Source organism: Struthio camelus, chromosome 5 (genome assembly GCF_040807025.1).
Source record: "Struthio camelus isolate bStrCam1 chromosome 5, bStrCam1.hap1, whole genome shotgun sequence".
In the NCBI taxonomy this organism is placed as follows: domain Eukaryota; kingdom Metazoa; phylum Chordata; class Aves; order Struthioniformes; family Struthionidae; genus Struthio; species Struthio camelus.
Window position 1 is genome coordinate 46,663,451 of NC_090946.1, and position 20,228 is coordinate 46,683,678.

The 20,228-nt window shown below is 45.3% G+C and overlaps 2 protein-coding genes across 5 annotated transcripts; one reads left to right on the top strand and one right to left on the bottom strand.

Moving 5' to 3' along the window:
- The first annotated feature begins 196 nt into the window (after positions 1-196).
- LOC104140241 (galectin-related protein A) lies at positions 197-6,174 on the top strand. Of its 3 annotated transcripts, none has more exons than XM_009668873.2 (5): positions 197-603; positions 3,304-3,392; positions 4,197-4,371; positions 4,751-4,936; positions 5,456-6,174. In XM_009668873.2, the coding sequence occupies exons 1-4, from the start codon at positions 577-579 to the stop codon at positions 4,892-4,894; spliced, it is 435 nt and encodes a 144-aa protein (XP_009667168.1). In that variant the 5' UTR covers positions 197-576; the 3' UTR covers positions 4,895-4,936; positions 5,456-6,174. The 3 variants fall into 3 exon arrangements, with proteins under 3 accessions (XP_009667168.1, XP_009667169.1, XP_068802331.1); XM_068946230.1 differs by having other exon boundaries at positions 484-593; positions 5,456-5,646; XM_009668874.2 differs by having other exon boundaries at positions 267-593; positions 4,751-6,174.
- PLEK2 (pleckstrin 2) lies at positions 6,166-17,059 on the bottom strand. Of its 2 annotated transcripts, XM_009668869.2 has the most exons (9): positions 16,839-17,059; positions 13,943-14,107; positions 12,781-12,962; positions 11,974-12,065; positions 11,454-11,641; positions 10,862-10,963; positions 9,547-9,630; positions 8,306-8,384; positions 6,166-7,225 (listed from the first exon to the last, which is right to left on the bottom strand). In XM_009668869.2, exons 1-9 carry the CDS (start codon positions 16,887-16,889, stop codon positions 7,098-7,100), a joined length of 1,071 nt encoding a protein of 356 aa, XP_009667164.1. In that variant the 5' UTR covers positions 16,890-17,059; the 3' UTR covers positions 6,166-7,097. The 2 variants fall into 2 exon arrangements, with proteins under 2 accessions (XP_009667164.1, XP_009667165.1); XM_009668870.2 differs by lacking the exon at positions 13,943-14,107 and having other exon boundaries at positions 6,930-7,225; positions 16,839-17,019.
- Between the last annotated feature and the right edge of the window lie 3,169 nt (positions 17,060-20,228).

The following is a 20,228-nucleotide window of genomic DNA, read 5'->3' on the forward strand; positions in this document are numbered from 1 at the left end:
GCCAGAAAGCCACGGTTCTCCATGCAGACCCTGCCGATCAGCCCCGTTTCTGTTTACTCTCAGCATCGCAGAGGACGTTCGGGGCAGGTCTGGGGCCCCTTTTTGAGGGGGACAGGAGCAGGGTGGTGTGAGAGGCCTCACCATTTGCCCATGCTGGGCTGCAGGCGGGGACAGCAAGGCAGGCCCAGAGTGGGGCGGTGGCAGGCCGGGTGTTGAGGGGCGGCAGGAGGGGTACGCGTGAGGACCAGCAGGCGTGCGAGCACGCAGCCCCGGGGTGGCCTGGGCGGCCGGGGCCTGCCTGGCAGCACCCGGCGCTCGCTGCCGACGAACCGCCGGGGCCCCTCTTATTTCTCTGCTTCCTTTTGCCACTGAGGGGGTAAAGGGAGGCGCAGAGGACCGTGACTCAGCTGCTTGGCAGGGTGGCGTCCAGCTGGTGTTTGGCAGAGATAAGGCCTCCCCCCCCAACATCCTTCCTTTATTCTGGGCTTTTTGTTTGGTTTTTTCCTCCCGCACCTAACAAAAACCGTCTCTCTCCTGGGACTGTTGCAGCGGAGGCAAGCGTAAGGCAGAGACACGATGACGGAGAATGACAGGTGTGCCACAGTAAGTGAAAGAATGAAACCCGAGGGCTTTTAGATAGAAAATATGGGGAGGGGGCGATGCACCTATGTGTATTAAAAAGACACAACTGCCAGGAGTTTCTCAACCCACCTATAAACAGCACAAGAACCTGCAGGGACTTTATCCTTAACTCCTGTAGCATCTGGAGTAGCTTTCCTCTATACCGTCAACTCAAAATCAGCCAAGAAGTGGCATGTAGATAATTGTGCCTCTGAATTTATTTCAGCCATGCTGGAAGAACCGTAAGTGTTGAAACCGTAGTTGTCATTGCACAAATTTAACTCTGTTCGATGCCTTATGCATTTAATGACTATGCTTACTGTGGTGGGTGGCTGGGCAAACGTTTTCTCAACCCTCGCTCTCAAGTTTGGGTATTGATATTTCCTATCTTGTCTCTTGTGTAGTAGGCAAGGGAGGAAGGCTGATGGGAGACAAGACCTCTATGGTGAGGGAGTTCGTTTAGCCTGTGATCGTCTATGCCCTGTTATCCCCTCTCTAATTGCTTTATGCAATTTAATTTTAAGTATCTCCTTGGAGTCAGACTACTTACTTGAGAAGACATTCCCTCACCTAAGACATCCTAGATGGCTGATGCTTTTCTTTTGTTACAAATTTCTAAACCTGCTGGAGTCACCTGCCCAGTTCTGCGAGAGGAAAGAGTATTAGCAATTACTAGTATTGCTGTAGTTTTGAAGGGATTTTTTCATTAATTTCTTCCTATATTTGCGTTCTTAGGAATTAGAGGTTTATTAATGTCAGCAGCACTGTAAAGGTTGCTGGATGTAAAAAGCAAGGCGGGAAGATAGTTATTTAAGGTGTTTTCAGCAGAAGTTATAACCAGTATATTGAAATTAGAAAGTAAGGTATAGGAGAGTAGGAGAGACTTTTTCGTCTGTAATTTCCATGCCCTTTAAGCAAGCTGGCATTCAATAATTTACAGGCTTTCTCCTTTTTATGAAGCATGGCTTCAAAAAAAAAAAAAAGCTAACATTTGTCATATCTTCCAATCATCTGAGTTAAAAAAATGTGTGAAATACTCATCGCAAATTACACTTGAATGGAAGTGCTGTGAGCAGAAGTCCATGGGTTTCCAAGCTCGTTTAATGTTTCTAAAAGTCAAACTACTAATCATATATTTTGTGCAGATCTTCTAGTGAAGAATGTCTGAATTTTTACTTTGGAACACTGGAAAGATAAAGCACCTTTTAGCTAAAATAGTGTCTGCTGTGCATTGGCTTGGAAAACTGCAAATGTAAAGTGCCAGTAATGCTCAGCATTTTATAGCAACTTCTTTCTAAGTGAGTATACCCCTGGAGTATACATGCTGCAGCCTAGTACTTTGGCATTTACATTATCAAATCGTTTAATGAAATTGAATTCTCAAAACATCCCTGTCACTTGTTTCTAAGCTCTTTATTTTATTTGTCTATGTTTTCAACTACAGTTCTCTGTAAATAGAATAAAAGTAGACCTACTGAGAAGTCTTCACCTGTCTTAAAAAATGACAGCTTTTAACATTACTTAGAACTGTATTAGAGTCTAACTCTGATAAATATACAGAAGGAATATTACTCCTGATTAAATATAAGGAAGAGGGGTGAACCAAAGGTGGGCAATAGAAATGATCTCTATTAAATATCAACCCATCATGTGCACTGTAAGTGTACCCAGATCAACCTCCACCTGATTAGTCTGCCTATGGGGCCCTCAGCCAAACTGGTGTTCTTGTCTGCATAAGGTCAAAGTTTCCATGCCAAAGCATTTTTTGGGGCACAACAGAGAAGCAGCCTGGGCCTGCTGTCCAGTGGTCGTTAACGCTGGAGCTGCACGTTACCGGATCACCCACCAGTACAAATTTGATTGGAATCAGATGTGAGCACACCATCTCATTTCTGTCAAATTAGCTGCGTTACAGAGTTTATGCTGGCTTCATGCTCTTATGCCAGAGGACAGACACTACCTTACCCAGTATAACGTCTGCTAACATCGAGTTAATCGATGAGAATTTGTTGACGAATTTGAGTCGGCAGAGTAAGTTTATACATGATCTGTGCTCTGCGTCAGGCTGCCACAAAGCTTTTGATCTGCTCTCTTTTGATCTGCTTGATCTGGAGCGTTACGACCAGATATATTGTCCTTAGGCCATAATAGCAGTCACTGGGTCATCCGAGATGTGTCACTTAGCTGTCACTCTCTTGAAGCCTGTGGGTCACCTCACTTACCTGGTTGATCTCATTTACCTGAGCAGCCTCAGCGCTTGAAGTACTTACTCTTAATTTAGCTAGTGCTGCCAATCATCTTAAGTTTGTGGTATCTGTTTATAGAACCACCTGGGACATGCTGTCACATTAATTAATCATGCACATCAGTCACCTGTATTACAGACAGCAGCCAGTCATCTTAGTCATGTCAGTCTTTAGTCAGCTGTTGCCCGTCACAGTCGACAGACAGTCCTATCAGTTAGTCATCACATTGCTATCAGTCATTTTGATTATGTCAGCCATCTCACCTCAGTTACCAGAATGGATGGAATTTGGACTAAAAATGTAAGAAGTACTTTGGATTGCAGATTTTTTTATCCTTTTCTACATGTAACAATAAAATCGAGCTGTAAGAGGTAACCAAAGCAGTTGTTAAAGCTAGTTTACCCAAGCTGTAAACTGTTTTCACTGTTCCCTGTAGGTGGAGCAATACGTTGGTGAAATTAAAGGTGGACTGAGACCAGCCATGAAAATCACTGTCATAGGGATGGTACATTACAACCCAAAGAGGTAGGTGAAGGGTCTTTTGTAGGGTTCAATCACTTCATACACTGTAGCATACCTGCCTTTTAAATTCAGAAGATTTCTTGAGAGCCTGTGCTCTTTCAGGAGGAAGAAAGTCACACAGGTTCATAATTTATGGCTCTGTTTCATTTACCTTCTTTTAGAGCGAGATTAAAGGTCGAGAAAGAGTTCACTCTTCAGGCTCTCTGCTGCTGTTGCAGCATTTTCTGCTCCTTGCCTTTGTCTTGTGAAAACTGTCGGAAATACATGAACGGCATTGCTCTTTCAGGAGCAGATGCAATTCAGAACGTGTGTCTATGTTGTCTGCTGGATGCTAGAGTCTACACTATTTAACTTTACACAACACAAATCTCTGGTTTTGGCGCAGCAGGTGTAGGCCCATTGCTGTGTTTAGTCCAGATGAAAGCAACTTTGCTATCATCACATTTTTTGCATTTACTGCTATCAACTCCCATGCTTCCACTGAGGAAGAGTTTTCCTCTCTTACTACTTCCTCTGTGATACAAACTGGAACTGGCTCACCCACAAATATTTGCTTGGTTTCAGTCACAAGAGAGGAAAGCAAAATCAGAAGTCAGTAGCATCCTCCTGGAAACGGGAGGAGAAACAAAGAACAGCTGGTTTCCATCCTTTTCTGCAGCTTCTAAACCTGCGCACAGTCCTTGCAGAAGTCCTGTATTTTGATCTGAGAACAAAACAGCAGGGGTTGCTAGGCTTCCTATGCATCTGCCATACATCCCCTGTCCTTTTACATTTCTGAAAGTCCCAGTCACTGACCTGTTTTTTCAGCTTTGCAGTGACTCTGCTCTGTGATCCAGTGGATGCAAACAAAGATGTTGGGCTGTTATTTACAGTTAACTTCAGTGACAAATCCATCACCCGAAATGCACGAATTGGTGGGAAATGGGGAAGAGAAGAGAAAAATATTCCCTACTTCCCATTTACAGCAGGTGACACTTTTAAGGTAATTTGGGGGGGTACTATCATTGGGGTGGGAGAAAGGCTGAAAGGCTGCGTATATCACAACAAATTGCTAACTGTTGAAATTGCCACATTAACGACCCTGGCATACTAGTCTAGTATGGCACTGAGAGCAACATTCATGCTTCATCAACAGCCCTGGTGGGAGAGAACCATTTCTTTCTCTGTTTTCACGGAGAGAATTCACTGTAAGGAGTTTTACAGTATTATCACAGCAGAAGGTAAGTTTTTAATTAAAGGTGTTAGAGAAGAATCTGTAGACCTTGTGCTTCAATATCCTCATCACGTGGGGCTCTAAGTCCATGCTAGCAAAATCACCTCTGCCGCTGGTCTCTGATACCTTTGTTGTTCTTCCATTGCAGATGGAGCTCTTGTGTGAACACCAGCAAATACGGGTCTTGGTTGATGGGCGGCAGTTCTGTGACTTCACTCACCGCATTCAGGCCCTGAACTTGGTGAAAGCTTTACAGATCACAGGGGACATCAAGCTTACCAAAGTGGCTTGATAAAAAAGAAGACCTCAGTATCATCAGGGGACAAAGACAAATGTACTTTCCCCTGCCTGGGAAATGTTTTATCTTTCTCTCCTGGTTGATTCTGGAGAATGGGGACTGTGTCTGTTTCACTTGCTGATGTGTTTGAAACATACACTTTTTTCTCACACACACTGAGCAATTGCAGGGATATGGCTGGTCCAGGTGTATCAGATGGCTTTCCTGAGATATTCTCTTGGCCTCCCAACCTTAAGACTATGATGCTATGCAATATCTCCTATCCTTATGAACCCCTCCAACTCCCCCATGCCAGCTGGTGGAGCTCAGTCCTCTGAGATAGTGTGGCTGTTACTCTTTTGACTAGAACTGAGCAGTATACATGTGGCGATATTGAGAGAAGAGAGCTTGGAGATTTCCTTGTAAGTGAGTAAGGGAGTCTGGTAGGCCCCAACAAGGTTTCCATTACTATAAGAGAATTGTTCTTCCTGGAGGCTCTGATCAGGCAGCACAAAGCCGTCTGCACTTCCCAGTACAGAGCAGTAAATGCCTTACCATCATCCCTGTCTCTTGCAGGTAGAGTTCTCATGAACTGAAAGGTTTCAACAGCTGTGGATTTCACAGTCTTCTCTGGATCAGCCCTGTGCAATGGTATCTGTAGCTAAAACTGCGTTGCCTGTTCCTGCATCTTAATTAAAACTGCATCTTTGCCGGCAAACTTCTGTATTAAATTTGTTAAATATTTCAATGCATGTGAGTGTTATGCTCATGTATTGTTGCTGTAGATTTACAAAAGATTCCCAAATATGTAGCTATTGTAGTACATATATATATATGTATCATAACTGCTAGCTTTGGCTCTGTTATTAGTGGTTGGTTATAAAACAGGAAAAGGGGGAAATCTCTAGATAAAGAGACTTTTTTTGAGTATAGAACTTGGAGGACAACAAATCTGCAAAAAATTGTTCTATGGTTAGGGGACTATCAAATTTTTCTGTGACTTCAGGGAAGATATATAGCATACTGGTTTCAGAGAGCTTCTTTGAGAGACTGCAAAGGTTGGCTGTCATATACAGGTACTCGGATAACATGAGGAATTTTATAAAAAAATGGGTAGTCTGGAAGGGTGTTTTAATCATCTCACTAAATTTCACTCTGTTCTCTGGCACTGTGGGAGATGTCTGAGTTTCCATACTAATCTAAGTTAAAAGGTGTATGAAACCATTATTTTCACGTACCCCAAGCTGTCCTCTGAGAAAAACCATGTCAAAAAAGCATAGGAGATTCAAATGCAATGAATTTTTGTAGCATTTAATAATAATAATATAATATCAGAGTCAGGTTTACTAGAAAAACAGTGGAGAGTTTAATGGTTTAAAATTGAAACAGCAATAGGCAAAACTGCTATTAGAGCTCTCAGTCCCCCCTGGTGCACCACATGAATGGGTTTATGGTGATAATCAGAGGGAAAATTCTTGCTTTCATGGCTGAGTGATTTGTTCCAATGTATTCAACACCAGCCATTGTCTGGAATAACTACCACTAGTCTGATCTGATAGAGCAGCACTCAGGGTCATGTAGTGCTGTGAGCCATTACCAGTACAAAAAGAAACTAGATATCTGAATGGAGGACTCTCTGACCTTTTCCAGCATGACAGAGAACCAAATACTAGAGCAGATGGATGGACAGACCTCTGATTTGTTTCGCAATAGTGATTATCCTGGCAACTAAACTGTGGCTTAGCACAAGATACTTTCACGGTATATCAAGAAAGGCAACCTCAGAAACCAGAACCTTTCATAGCTCTGACCCAGGTCACACACCTTGATTCAGTCAGCCTGGACTAATTAAGTTTATGAGCCCCTTTTATAAAGGGGAGATGAACAAGACCTTTCTGCTTTAGGTTAAAGCACAATCTGGATCTGCCAGATATAAACTGAATACTTGTACAAAAGGATTTTTTTCTTCCATCTTGGAATATTCTATCTCATTGTTTCCTTGTAAAGCCCCATTTGTCTCTATCAACCTGTTGTCGCTTGTCTCTTGGTTCAACGGTAAATTCTTGGTGGTGAATTTTTATTCTGGATTTACATGACTTCTGTGCTGTGGTAATACAAATATCAAAAATATCTAAGGGAAAAACAACACTCTCAGACAAAGAGAGCAGGAAACCTGGTCACAAATGTGACTTGCCATTTGGCATGGAGTCCACCTGATTCATGTCAGTGGTTTGATCGCCTCAATCCATTGTGCTCGCTCTGCTTTGGAGCTGGCCTGGATGTAATAATGAATGTCTTTTTTGGTGATGATTTTGAAGAGGTTGCCTTGCACATTCCCCTTCACTCCTGCAGAGAAAAAAATATGACAGATCAGGAGAGTGCACAGAGGACTGCTTTCAGCAGATATGAAGCTTCCTAGGGAGGAATTTTAACGTAGTGAAAGAAAGGTATTAGATCTCTCTGTTTTATTATGGATAAGACATGTAAAACCCCTGTGTCTTTGACTCCCCTTCTGCAATATAAAGACATAGTATAGACACCTCTCCCAGAGACTGGATGAACTGCATGCTATGTACCCTATGTGAAACATATGCTCTTTAGGTAGGGAATCTTACTGGAGTCATACAGCGGAGAGATGAACTCCTTACCAGATTTTGCAGTAGATTAGACTTGCTCCTACCCATCTTGAGGCTCCGTTAGCAGAGAGTTGTATTGCCCATCACTGTGTGATCTCTCTCCCCCTCCACCCCCACTCCCATATCTTTTTCAGGCTGTGTCTTTTGTGGGGAGATTTATTGCTTAGGAAGGGGAAAAGGAAACCAAATCTTGAAGTCTTTAGAAGGATGCTCCTTATTCAAGATCCACGCATTGTGCTTACTATAATAAAATAGGTTAACAGCAAAAACACTTATTTGTGAGGCTGAGGTTCCAGACAAATGTTTAAGCCAAGCACATGCACTAGCAAAACTGTTTTTGTACTGTTGCTTTTAAATCTCCCCTATGTTTGGATTGTACAGATCAAAAACAAAAAGGTGATGGCATAATTTGAGAGAACAGACAAAAAGGGATGGCATCAGGGGATGCCTCTGGACGTTAGGTTCAAAAATATCCCAATCCGAGACATTTCCTCTTTGACTGTTAACTCTGTAACATTAATCAGTGTCTTGAGATAGTCTCAGAGGTCACCTGACTGAGAAGGGCCCATAAAAAGGGGAACACTGAGGATATGTGGAAATAACTCTGAAAAATCCCATCTGATATGGGACAGCCCAGGGGTATGGGGCTTTTCAATGACCTGCCTCCTCCCTTGCTTGCCATGTGAAAGGAAGGGCCAGCCCACTTGTGTACCCAGACAGCCATGCATGCAATCCCACCCCCAAAAACTATATTGCTAGAGTGTAAATTCGTTTGGAGGCTCATGCTTACCTGTTGGGACTCCATTGTCCTCCAGAGCTGAGACAAGGCAGCCACGAAGAGAAAATCCACCTACCGGCCTGTTTTCTTCCTGCAGATAAAATGGAAATAAGGCTTATCTGGAAAAATTAGAATTATTTTCCTGGGCAGAGCAATTGTTTTTTGTGAAAGTGGAGAGGTAATGCCAGTCCTTCTGGATCTAAAACGTCCAAGTCACATGAGAAGTCAACTAGGACATGTGATTGAATTCATTATTATTTTCGTTCAGTCTCAGCGATTTCTTTGATAGGGCTGGGAATGGTGGAGATCAATTAAAAGCGCAAAGGTAGTAGAAAAATTATGTACTTAAAACCTATATACTGTTTTATCAATAACATATTTTTAAAAAACACTTCTGCCAGTTCTTAGCTTGCCACTTTTCACTGAGTCTGCCTGGGAAAAATCTGACCATTTTCACTAGCAGGTTAGCTTGCTTACCTGATCTCCAGGCTCTGCAGTTTGAGTTTATAGCATTGCAAGGGAGAGCTGCAATGCAAAAAGCCCCACAAAGAAACCGGCAAGAAAAAACGAAACAGTTCTACAAGCTCTTTTCACTGTCCTGCAGTTTGTGTTTTCTTGAAAAGTCACATAAAGCATTCCTACACATGGTCCACTCAGTAACCTGTTGGGGTTCGCGGTACCCTGTGCATCTGGGCCTGATGACTCCCCATGCCCTTCTGGCTCGCTCTCATTGGTGGTTGTGTCCAGGAAGATAAATTCTAGTATTCCCTGAGCAAGTTTAGCACTGAGTATTAGAAATTCCCATAAACACTTTGGGATCAAGGAAGACCTATTCAGCATTGGAATAAGAAAGCAGAAAATCCCAGTAGCAGTGCAGAGCCCAAAAGGTGAGATGTCAGCCCTGAAAGACCACAGGCCAGGAAGAATCCCTGAAGGAGCATGGACCCCGGCTGCGTGGGCACAGCAAGAGTAATCCCAAGGAGATCACTGCCCCACACCTATGGGAGAAGGAGCTCAGTGGGGAAAAGACAGGCTGGAAGACACAGGGAGAGAAAAATCGTACAGGGACAACCTCCCAGGGTAAGGCCAGAAAGGTCCTGTTCCCCAGGAATGGACAGAGGAACCCAAAAGAAGATTTAGGTGAGAGAAACAACATTTATGGCCTAACTGCTTATTATTATTATTATTATTATTACTATTACTATACCCTCTGTAAGAGGGTTTTTGAGGCTGCCAGCTCCCCACTCACATACCTTTGTGGGGTCGTAGTAGTGCAAGAAAGCAGGATCAGCTCTCAAAACAAATCTCCTCACCTTCCAATTTTTCCTCTTATGTCCCTGTAACAGAGAAGAATTAAAAGTTACCACCAGTAAATACCTCCCGCTGCAATGGCCATTTTCCTGCAGGCTGCAGAGGAAGCCTAATTAGCAACTAAAATTAGAGGATTTGGAGCCAACAGGGAAAAATGTTTTCTGACATCTTTACAACTCCCAGGATTTTCTGCTTAACATCCTTTAGCATACATTGATAATTTCTCACTCTCTCCCTTTCTTGTGCGGAGCACCAAGAAGGGAGAGTGAAAGGAACAAGCGAATATATATGTGATTCCTCCTCCTGACTTCAGATTAAGAACAGAGCTTAGATTAAAGGGATATGCTCTGCATGCGCCGAGAGCATTAAGGGATGATAGGTGCTTTCGTGCCTCTTTACTCTTTCCCTGGCAGCTGCTAATGTGCAGGGCGCACAGCAAGCCTGGGTCAGGGCAGCTCCCCCCGGGCCCCCGCGGCACCCCGGCAGGGCAGCCTGGAGGGAGGAGGGGTGCTTGGTGTCTGATCGTTCAGTCTCGGCAACACTAAACGTGCAGCTCATGGTTCAAAGCTCTGGAAAAAAAAAGCCAGGGGTGCAATGAGGTGGAGCTGCCTGCTGCAAGGGGCTGCGTTTGGCTTTGTATTGCTGCAACTGATGCTCATTTTAGAAATGAAGTGTTGCAGGCTGTGGGTGGGATCCTGCAAACAATTGCCCACTAACAGGTAATTACACTCAAAGGCAACAGGACGCCCCTCCATCAGAGCAGCTATGTGCGTAGGAGTGACTGCCCACGGGTTGATGGCCACTTCATGCCAGAGTGAATCCATTCAGCTTTGAAATTCAGCTGTGGCCATGGCCAAACATCATAGCTGCTCACGTTACCCCAAAGGGTTAGGATAGAGCAGAAGAACAGTGCAGCTGCTTGGTGGTAAATATAACAGCTCTGGTGGGATTTTGCATTTGAATGGGACTCTTGCTTTTGAAATTATTGTATATCTTTCAGTATATACGGTACATCCCATTAATAATGCTACAGCAGCAAGCACCATAACTCGCTTCTTTATAACAAGATACTCTTCACTGCGTTATATCTGAGAGCGATGTTGACAAGCAAGTTATCTCTATTGGCCACAACTTTCCAGCCGTGCTCCTGTAACCCACATCTGTTCTCCATGCAGCCATAACAGCTGTCATGCTGGTCTTTCACGCTTCTGTTTCTGACAGCTTCTTTCACAATGAAAGTTCAAAGACTGTATTTACCTGTTTCACTAAATAGCCTTGCTTCACAATTGTGCCACTTAATTCACTGATGTTAAACTGCAGGTCTTCCTTGGAACTGATCTGTTTCTTATAGCTCTCAGCCTGCAAATGGGGAAAAGATAGTTAAACTTTTTAAAAACCTAAACATACTTCTAAGTACAAAGGTCTGCTCTATTTTATCTTCCTTGGAGCTGTTTTTAGCTCTTTTTTTTTCCTGAATGAATACTACTCTTTACAAGCAATGAATTACAGCTGTATAATCTGCATATGCACTGTGGCCTTGACTTTTAGCAGAACTATAGCATGGTCCCCACTAAATGCAGACACTGAGTGCTGAGGGCTGCACCCCTTTTAATACCTCATCACCCAATCTGTAGATCCCTCCATATCCACGTAGTTATTTTTTTCCAGTAAACGTACAAGCCTTCATACTATTAAAAGTCCAGAGCTTCTCCTTTCATGTTTTTTTTTTTCACTGCCTGCATGCTTTGCCTTTTGGTGCATGCTGTGAGTGTCCCCTTCACCACTGCCCAAAATCAAGCGTGTGACAAAGGGCAGAGGAGATGCCTCTGTTGGCAGCTGCATCACTTACAAACATGTACAGCGCGGTGGAGTCGTCGAGGAACTGCTCCGACAGGTCACTGTAGCGTGTGGCCTCGATGCTGCGGGCTCCCACGGGCTTGGTGAAGTTCTCTTGCATCAGCATGGAGGCCAAGGTGACGGCCTCGAACCGTGACACAGCAAAGCTGTTGGAGATCAGCCAGTCCACCAGCGCAGAACCTGCAGGGAGAAGGCAGCTCTCAGACCAAGAAAAAGTGCTCTTCCATGGCGAGGCAAATGGTCTCCTAGCACACAGGCCTTCTTTTGCTGAAACATTTTGGCACCATAGAAAAGATTGTCAATGATGTACAAGTTTGACCAAAAGTGTGGGGGCCCTATGTGCGCTTGCATATAGCCATAGAGCAAGAGGGAACGGTGCTGGAGAGCTTGGCTGCACCAGTATTCTCCGCTGTGCCACAATCAATCGCACCGTGAAGACAGTACGATAGCTCCCTTTTCACTGCAACATGTCACACTGGACGCAAGGAAGCTCTTGTCTGCAGCACATGTACCTGTAAAGGTCTCTCTGTATCTGTTGCCTTGCTCCACGTTGGGGGTCAGCTTAATCCCAGTGCTGCTGTCATGCATTTTGTCCACTATGTGGCTGTAAAAGAGTACGGAGGACAGTGTTACACAAAGGGAAAGACAGGTAGAGACTGTCACGTACTTCTGTCAGTGCCTGGGCTGTCCTAATGATTACTGACATAAAGCCAGGAAACAGCCTCGGCACTCTCCTAAAGTTTCCTCCTAAGTACGGCATAGGAAAACTTTTTTCTCCCAGTGCACAGCACTGAACAAGATGCCTCACTGAGCACGTCTCATTTCAAAGCACTTCGCCTGAGCTAGAGTCAGCTTCCATGTATCTTCTCAACACAAATTAAATTCACATTATTTTTCTTAATCAGTTCTCAGTTTCCTCTTGTGTAGCGTGACGTGTCCTAAAAATCCTTGCCTGGATTTTGGCTCTCAGCTTTGAAAGCTCACCAGCACAGCATTAACAAAGTCATCCGTGAGGCCCTCCCTGACATTACACCTTCCGAGGAGAGGACGTACCGCCCCAACGCAACGCTTCTCGAGCAGGACTAGGAAGGCCTCAGGCCAGCAGTGAGGAGCCTGCGCAGAACCCGCGTACCCGCAACGAAACGATGGTCAGGAAAAACCGGGTTCCCCGACCTGGGCAAAACCCAGGACAGAGCAGCCCTCCCGGCTGTGGGGGAGCGGGTCTGGGCGGAGGGAGCTTCCCTCGACCCTCCCCATCGCCCCGCTTGGGCGCTTTGCAGCCTACAGCAACAGCAGAAGGCGAAAGTGTTTGCACTTACTGGAGACTAATATTCGCAAGCAGTTTGAACGAGTTCTTCATTCTGTGAAGCTCCTGTACCTGCACGGGGTGGCCAGCATGAATAGCTCCGGTAATGTCCAAAGCCCAGGAGTCTCGCTCCTCTCTGGAGCAACATTCAAGGAAATAGTCTGTGTTGGTTTTTGTCTTCAGTTTAATGAGTAGCTGTGGAGACAGAAGTGCAAAGCAATAACAACGTTTAGCTAATATCCGCCACTCACATTTTGCTTCTTTTAGCCCCAGTCAAGGGAGAACAAGTGAGGGGAGGGGAAGCCATCCCACCTGGGCAGTACCAACCAGTACTTGGCCTCAGGGTAGCTCTGCTTTTTTTCTTCTTATCCCTGTTTTTTTAGTTCCAAGTGCAGTTTGCAGGCATGGCGCCAGCGGTACTTAAGAGAGCAGGCTGCCCAGACCCTGGGTTGCATAGGATTCTGCTACTGACAATGGAGTTTTTCGCTTTCAGATCTTCTCTAGCTTCTCAACAGCTAAAAACTCTCACTAGGCTCATTTTGCTAAAAGAAGTCCTGAAATAGTCAGCAATTGACAGAGTCATTTCCTCGCTGGCCCCATTCAGGGGAAGTCCACGTTGCTGCTGCCAGCCGGTGACCACAGCAGCGTAGGGGGCACTTTCCCCTGCAGAGCCCTCGCGCGGGAAACTTTCCACAGCAGCAAAGTCCCACTGGAGAAGGAAAAAGGTGTCGGACCCAGCTGCCAGCCTGGGAGCACTCAGTGGCTACGCCCGGGGTTTTGGGACAACCACCAGGGAAGACAAGGTAGTAACTCCTCTCCCTCTCTCTTCCCACTCTCCTCAGGGCTTTACTGAGCTCTTCATGCCCTCCCTCCACACACTGCTGGGCTGATGCACTTTTGTTTAGTCTTCCCTCTGTGTGCGTATTTTCTCGTTATTTTGTTAACGGCCACGCCTCTGGTTTGAGCACAGAGAGCAGCAAAGACACAATGTGAGGATTCATGGCTAGTCCTGGTTACATTGCTCATGCAGCTCACTTTTAGCTGGGCCCAACTCTGGAAAAACGTACCCCACCGACCCGGTCACAGAAATCAAAGAAGGCAGGAGAAGAGGAAAAGACTAGGGAGAAATTAGAGAGAGGGTGTCATTGAGAAAGGATATCTTTCTCCAGGCATACCGGTCTGTTCTCGTATTCCAGGCATGGACAAGTAATAGTGCAGCCATCCAAAAGGATCCTGCCCTTTGGAGAAGGCTCCTTCTTGCCTCCTTCAAGTTTATAATACAGCAGCTTATCCTGAAGCAGAACAAACCATCGCACCTTCCAGTTATGAACAATGTGTCCCTAGAGGGGAAGAAATCCACATAGCTGCTTTTAACACAGGCATTAGAGAAATGACTGTATTTTCTTTTTCATGACAATGCCACAGACTAATAGGAAACGGCATGAAAAAGATCATAAGGAGTCATTGTGGTCCCCTTCTCTCTGAAATACACATTTTCAATGAGAAATCAGCACAGTCCCGTCAGTATAAAACCATGCAGCAGGAACAGAAAGACGCTGTGCTCTTTATCCAGCAGGACATCATCTTTGCTGGCAGGAAGTTCTTCTTGCAAAAGCTGTCATTTAGGTGTGCAGCTACCAGGCAGCAGCACCAGGCAGGAACAGGGCAAACCTTGAAATCCGTGAGAGCGCCAGCATGCTCAGCAGCTCCTGGAGGCAAACTTCCTGCCTCTGTGGATCCTGGATGGCGTTCGACCTGTTCACATGAGTTTCATTCTCTGTCGTTTTGTCGTGGCTGTAGATACCAAGTGGTCTTGAGAGCGCTTTGTTGCTTGGCTTGGCTTTTTCTCTCATCCCCTCATAGTGCTAATTAGGGGGTTGTTTCCATCAAACCTGGCTCCAGCCTCCTGGGATAAAAAATTCCCTGTGCTACTGTTTTCTGTCTGTAGTGGAGATGATACTCTCTTTAATGGCAAAAGACTAAAGGAAAGCTGTGAACAGTCAAATGCCTCCTGGCTTATACCAGAATACAAACAACCCCCCTTTTCCCCCCTCTGTAAATAATGACAGCCTCCAGCTGCTTTTAGCCCGGCTGTATGGGAGAACATGCTGAGCGAGGGCTGGCACCGACAGGCCCCGTCCTGTCTTATGCCGTCAGGTCCAGCTTTGCGGTGCGGTGGGGCTGACTTACACTTCTACAGATGACAGAGTATTACAGTCAGCAAGCGAAGCACTCGGCGCGGGCAGCTTTGACAGCTGGAAGAGGGTGGGGACAGCTAGAAGAAAGGGACATGTAAGGTCCAGTTGTGGCAGGAATCAAAGCTCATTAATTCTCTGTGAGTAAAGGGGAAAAACAGCAATTAGCAAGAAAAGGTGGGATAATTAGATTCTATTAAATCCAGGTCACTTCAAATCTAATGTCTTCTAGTCTACACTAAATGCAATTTATCTGGCCTGGTTTTATGCTCTTCTTCCCGTCATCTTCCTCACTGTCTTTTTCACCTGCTGTGACTGCCCTTGGCCATTTTCCCTCTGAGTACGCTCTTTGTTATGGCTTTTTTCTTTTGGGAGCTTTCTTCTGTTTCAGGAGGTGGCAGCTGATCTTTTTCTGTCTCTTGCACAGTTTACTGCATACTTACAATACATGCAGTTATTTATAACACATTTAGATGTTCTCCCTGCTTCTGCTCTCTGCCGCTTAACAAATCTCCGTGTCCTTTTATCCGATCACATCCCATCCTCACTGTTTTCTCTGGATGCCTTGTTTCCTTCTCCCTCAGTTCCCTTTCTCCACCTTCTTTTCAGCTTCCTTCCTATTAAACTGTATTTCTTGGGGATATTGTGCAGCCTCCTGGCAGCTACAGTTCAGCGTGTGGATGCCCTGTTCCTCTGACGGACATAGTGTCTTGACTTCCCTTATTCAATTCGGTAGTCATGCTACAGCCCCCAAATCCTGCTGCCTTTCCTCCCGGCGCTGGCAGCCTGGCGAGAGAGCCCGAGCTGGGGCTGCTTTGCTCGCTGGAGGAAGGGGACATAGTGATCAGCTCTGGGCACGGCCGTTCTCAGCGCAGAGCGCGGCTCCACGTGGCCCTCAGCCGTGCACGAATGGCCACCTGGGAGCCCTGCCAGGAGAGCTCCTCACAAGCATTACCTTCATGTTAGCACCAGAAACATTGCCACGTACTGTCAAAAAGCATTTCCCAAGGCGTGGTAAAGCTCTGAACAAACCTTTCAGTAACATCTTTTGAGTGCAATTAAAGACCATGATGTTAGTCACTGATATTAAAAGATAGAGCCTTGGCACTAAATGCAATTTATACCCCCAATTAAGTTGCCCTCTTGAGTCCCCAGCTATGATCTGTCCCTACAGGGATAAGTGGTGGGAAAGGCTGAAATCTGTGATGCTGTCTTTTAGTTGTTTTCTCCATGGTTTAGCTGAAATTTTCTTACAGATGTGCTTGAGGGGTGTGGAAGAAAGAAGTTACTGAAAATACATTTCTACATTCAGTATTGCTCTGACTCCCTCCAAAAAGGGCACTGTATTCCCCAACCCCTGATAGGAACTGAGAAACCCTGCTCAGCTGGCTCCCCTAAGCAAGGCACAACGTATCTCAAGAGACTGTCAGAACATCTTCCATCCTCCCATGGCCACTTCCACCGGTGCCACATAGCCTCTTGCCAGGTATTTTTCATGTGCTCTTTGCAGAGGTGTGTCCCAGCGTGCACACATATTGGCTTTCTGATAACTAACTAACTAATTCTGATAGCTATTCCACTTTTCGCCAGGTAAACACTGAAAGAGGGAAATCAGCAGGGGGGTGGTTGGCACCTGACACTCCTGCAGCTCAGCCCCAGCGTCCCCCAGGGACCGCTCAGAGCCTCGCGACCGCCAAGGTTTTCTTACCAAAGGGCAGGCAGGAGCCTCCCAAAGCCCGCGCTCAGCGTGCCGCCTTGCCCCAAGCCCTGGCTCCGTCAGCTCCCCAGCTCGCGCACGGCAGCTGCTTCCATTCGGCAGCAGAATCGCAGGAACGAAACAACGCAATGTGGCTTTTCTTGCTTGAAGAGCACTTACCCTTTTCACGAGGAAGCCCTCCTTCAGCACCCCACCGGCTTCCTGCATCATGGCCAGCCTGGACGGGAGCTGAGCGCCTGCCAAGAAGTGCCCGAGCCCTTGCAGCCTGTCCCTCTGCACACAAGCAGTTTAAAAAAGCTCATTTTTCTCTACTACCCTCCTCCTCAGCTGTGACGTAGCCTCCCTTCCCTGCTTTTTTCTCCCTTTCCTCCTACTTCTGAGACATTAGTTAAACATTGAACTGGCTCTGATGCAGCACCTGCCCTCTGGGAAGTAAACCAAGGGAAGTTTAGAAAGGATTTCAAAAGAATTACACAGAGTTTAGTACAGTAAAAAAGCACCGCTGGGTGAGTAAGCCAATATAAGAAGCAGCCACGTGATGACAAATCAGATCAGACGGACATATCGCGTGGGAGGGGGAAGCAGAATTATAAAACTGCATCTGTCAAAACTTCAGGCAGTTCAGCATAAAATTGCTCCTCATACCCCATAAACAGCTTTCATGGGGTACGACAGAGCAGAACACTGACAGTGTAGAGTATAGAACAGAATGATTAAACGGAGAATTTTACAAGCCTTAAAATACGTTTTACCTAAAAAGCCCAAAAGCACCCAAACCCCGCTCTACTTTCAGTGACCCTGGAGATACAAGCCAAGACTCTCAAATATGCCTACTCAAGCTTAGGAACCTAAATCCATACAAAAGCAACTGTTAATGCTTTTACAAAAAATTTCATCACTGAACACCCTCTCGTGATTTCTTGAAACTACTGAGCTCCTCTGAAACCCAGGGTGCCTTTTTTGTGCCCGAGACTATGAGCTTAGAAGCCTAATTGCAGTCTTTTTGGAAACTTTAGCCCCAAGAAATCTGTGTGATCAGGTCTTGATGAAATAAGGCAGTGACAGCCAACAGCACTTCAGTCAGAGCTGCTGCTCAGAAGTCATAGCCTTGCCTGTACCGGTTCCTGACCTGCACCAAGAGTAAGGCGGCATTTGTGGCTAGAGCTAAAGACTGCGGTAAGAAACACGATGCAGAGCGTAACTAATAAACAAGAGCGCTCGTTGCTATGCAAAGAGTCCAGAGTCCTTCAATGAGACAAGTTGACTCAAGCATCTCTCCTCAGTCTTTGTACGCTGGATCAAATTACTGGTCACCCTTTCATGTGCTGAGGAAAAGGAACAAACAAATCATTACCTTATCTTTGCGTTATTTTCCTGACTTGTAATGGGGAGGGAGAAAGAGAAAGGCACTGAAGAAGATATTCAAAACGCAACGTGCTGGAGCCTACGCAGAGAAGAATCCTGCGTAGATTGTGAGAAATACAGTGGGTGACCAAACACCGTTTGTGCTTTGAAGTTAGAAAAACCACTTGCTGTATAAACGGAAAGCACATTGGTTGAGATTTCCAAAGCAGCCATCCCATGCTGAAGTTAAGGGTGTAGCTGCTGCTGAGCTGCCGCGGCCGCTCCCTCGAGAAAAGGCAGGCAGCCACACGACAACCACCTGCATAAATCACAGCAGGTATGTTTCCTCTTCCAGCCATCTAAACTGAGTACAGTAAGTTTAACAGAGCCTCTGAATAAGTTGTTTTAATATTTTGTTGCTGTAGGTATGTGAGTATTTTCAGAGATATCAAAGGAAATTTTTGTAACAAAAAAAGATTTATATGACCGTGACCTTAAAATAAAGAACTAAACTGAGTGTATTTTTTTAATTAAAAGAATAATCTCTCTGTGTATGTGCATAAAAATATGTGTAAATCAAAGCATGCACTCAGAAGCAGCATCTTGGGGAAAAAGTGATGCGGTCAGTAGAAAACGAAAATAAAGTAATTGCAGCTCACTAAGCGTTCTGTACATCAGAATTAAACTTAGCCCTGTACATACCAGCACTGCCCCACCAATGTTAAACTTTAGGGAAGAACTAATAATATTTGAAATAGTCACAAGAGCAGGTACACCAGGACGTTAGCAGTGCTGCATCAGGGCACACAAGAAGTGATCACTGTGCTTGTTTCCTAGCCGGGAACTCTTTATGTGACCGCCTGCAAGAGCACAGTGCTCCACCGTACGGCATTTGAGGTTTGACTTCACATTGTTCAACTTGCTACTGCAGGCAATTCATAACCAGGTGGGTAGCATAACTTCATGCTAGTGAAGGCAGGCAGAAGCTTGCAGGGGCTCTCGCTCACACGGTGATCTCAGAATTACACAATAACCAGGCCTTGCTGAAGACCTGAGTGAGCTCTTTTTTCCAGGACGCAAACCGCTCACAATTCTACAGGTGTGCCTTGGCAAAGCCACCACTAGCAATGAAGAATTTCATTGTCAAACTGCTGGTGAATGGTGAAGCAAAAGTTGCCTTAGATATTTATTAAAGAAATGGGCCGGGAATATGATTGCTTTTGTATTGACTACTTTTTATAATCTAGAACCTTCACTCATTTTTCCAGTGCTTTGGATAGGTATAGCATGCCCACACAGGCGCACGCACGCACGCACACACACACAATCCCCTTGCCTTTCTCATTCTGCAGAGGTTATTCAAGGCTAACAAACTGCCTATATGTATATTGCCCCTGCACACACAGATCTCACTCAGACGGCGGATGTGGGAAAAGGGTCATTGCAAAGCGAGTCAGCAGATGTGGGCTGTCGGACGAGCGCGTGTGCTGGGAAGGCAAGTCCTGGCATTGAGGCCTCTCCATTGAAAAGTGATGTGTTTCCAAACACAAATCTAAGGAGGTCTAGAAAATGCAATGAAGTCTTCCATGGGATACGAAAAAACACTGAAAGGAGGACCGTCTGCTTCCTCAGATCCATTTTAAAGTGGCATTTTCCACATGTCGGTATGGCATTTTAACGAAAATACCACAGCTGAGTGCTTAACTTATTTTTTTGCCTTCCATTCAAAGTAACCTCAAAATTACTTTGTAGGAAGAGTACAGAATTTGCATCAGGATGGCCAGGAGTAGCTGGCTGTAGACTTCAGGACCACAGATTATCATTCAGGATTAAAGAGAAGGCAGGCAATAGCCTGCGCTGTGCAAGCACGGCACTGTTTCAGCTAGCTGACTTGACAGACGCTACTAGTACCTTCCAGTTTAGTCCCTCAAGAAGCCAAGAATAGCTGATTAAAAGAACCTGTCCATAAAACAGCTCTGATTGCATGCTCTACAACGCCCATCCCTACAATCATACACATCCTGCATCACATGCAGGATTATGTATGTCCAGCTTTTTCAAACCAGATGCTTACAATATTACGACTTTGCCCTCCAGTGTAGGGCACCATTAAATATTTAGTTCCTCTAGCAGACTGGGGATGAAATCAGATGATAATAAATCACATCAAAATAAAAATGATGAAACATTTCTAGATAAAAGTGA

Coding starts and splice junctions, on each gene's coding strand:
- LOC104140241 (XM_009668873.2), top strand. CDS start 577: ATGACGGAGAATGACAGGTGTGCCACA. Junction 604..3,303: donor AGAATGACAGGTGTGCCACA/GTAAGTGAAAGA, acceptor TGTTCCCTGTAG/GTGGAGCAATACGTTGGTGA. Junction 4,372..4,750: donor CAGCAGGTGACACTTTTAAG/GTAATTTGGGGG, acceptor CTTCCATTGCAG/ATGGAGCTCTTGTGTGAACA.
- PLEK2 (XM_009668869.2), bottom strand. CDS start 16,889: ATGATGCAGGAAGCCGGTGGGGTGCTGAAGGAGGGCTTCCTCGTGAAA. Junction 12,066..12,780: donor CTTGCGAATATTAGTCTCCA/GTAAGTGCAAAC, acceptor ACTCTTTTACAG/CCACATAGTGGACAAAATGC. Junction 11,642..11,973: donor ATACAGAGAGACCTTTACAG/GTACATGTGCTG, acceptor TTCTCCCTGCAG/GTTCTGCGCTGGTGGACTGG.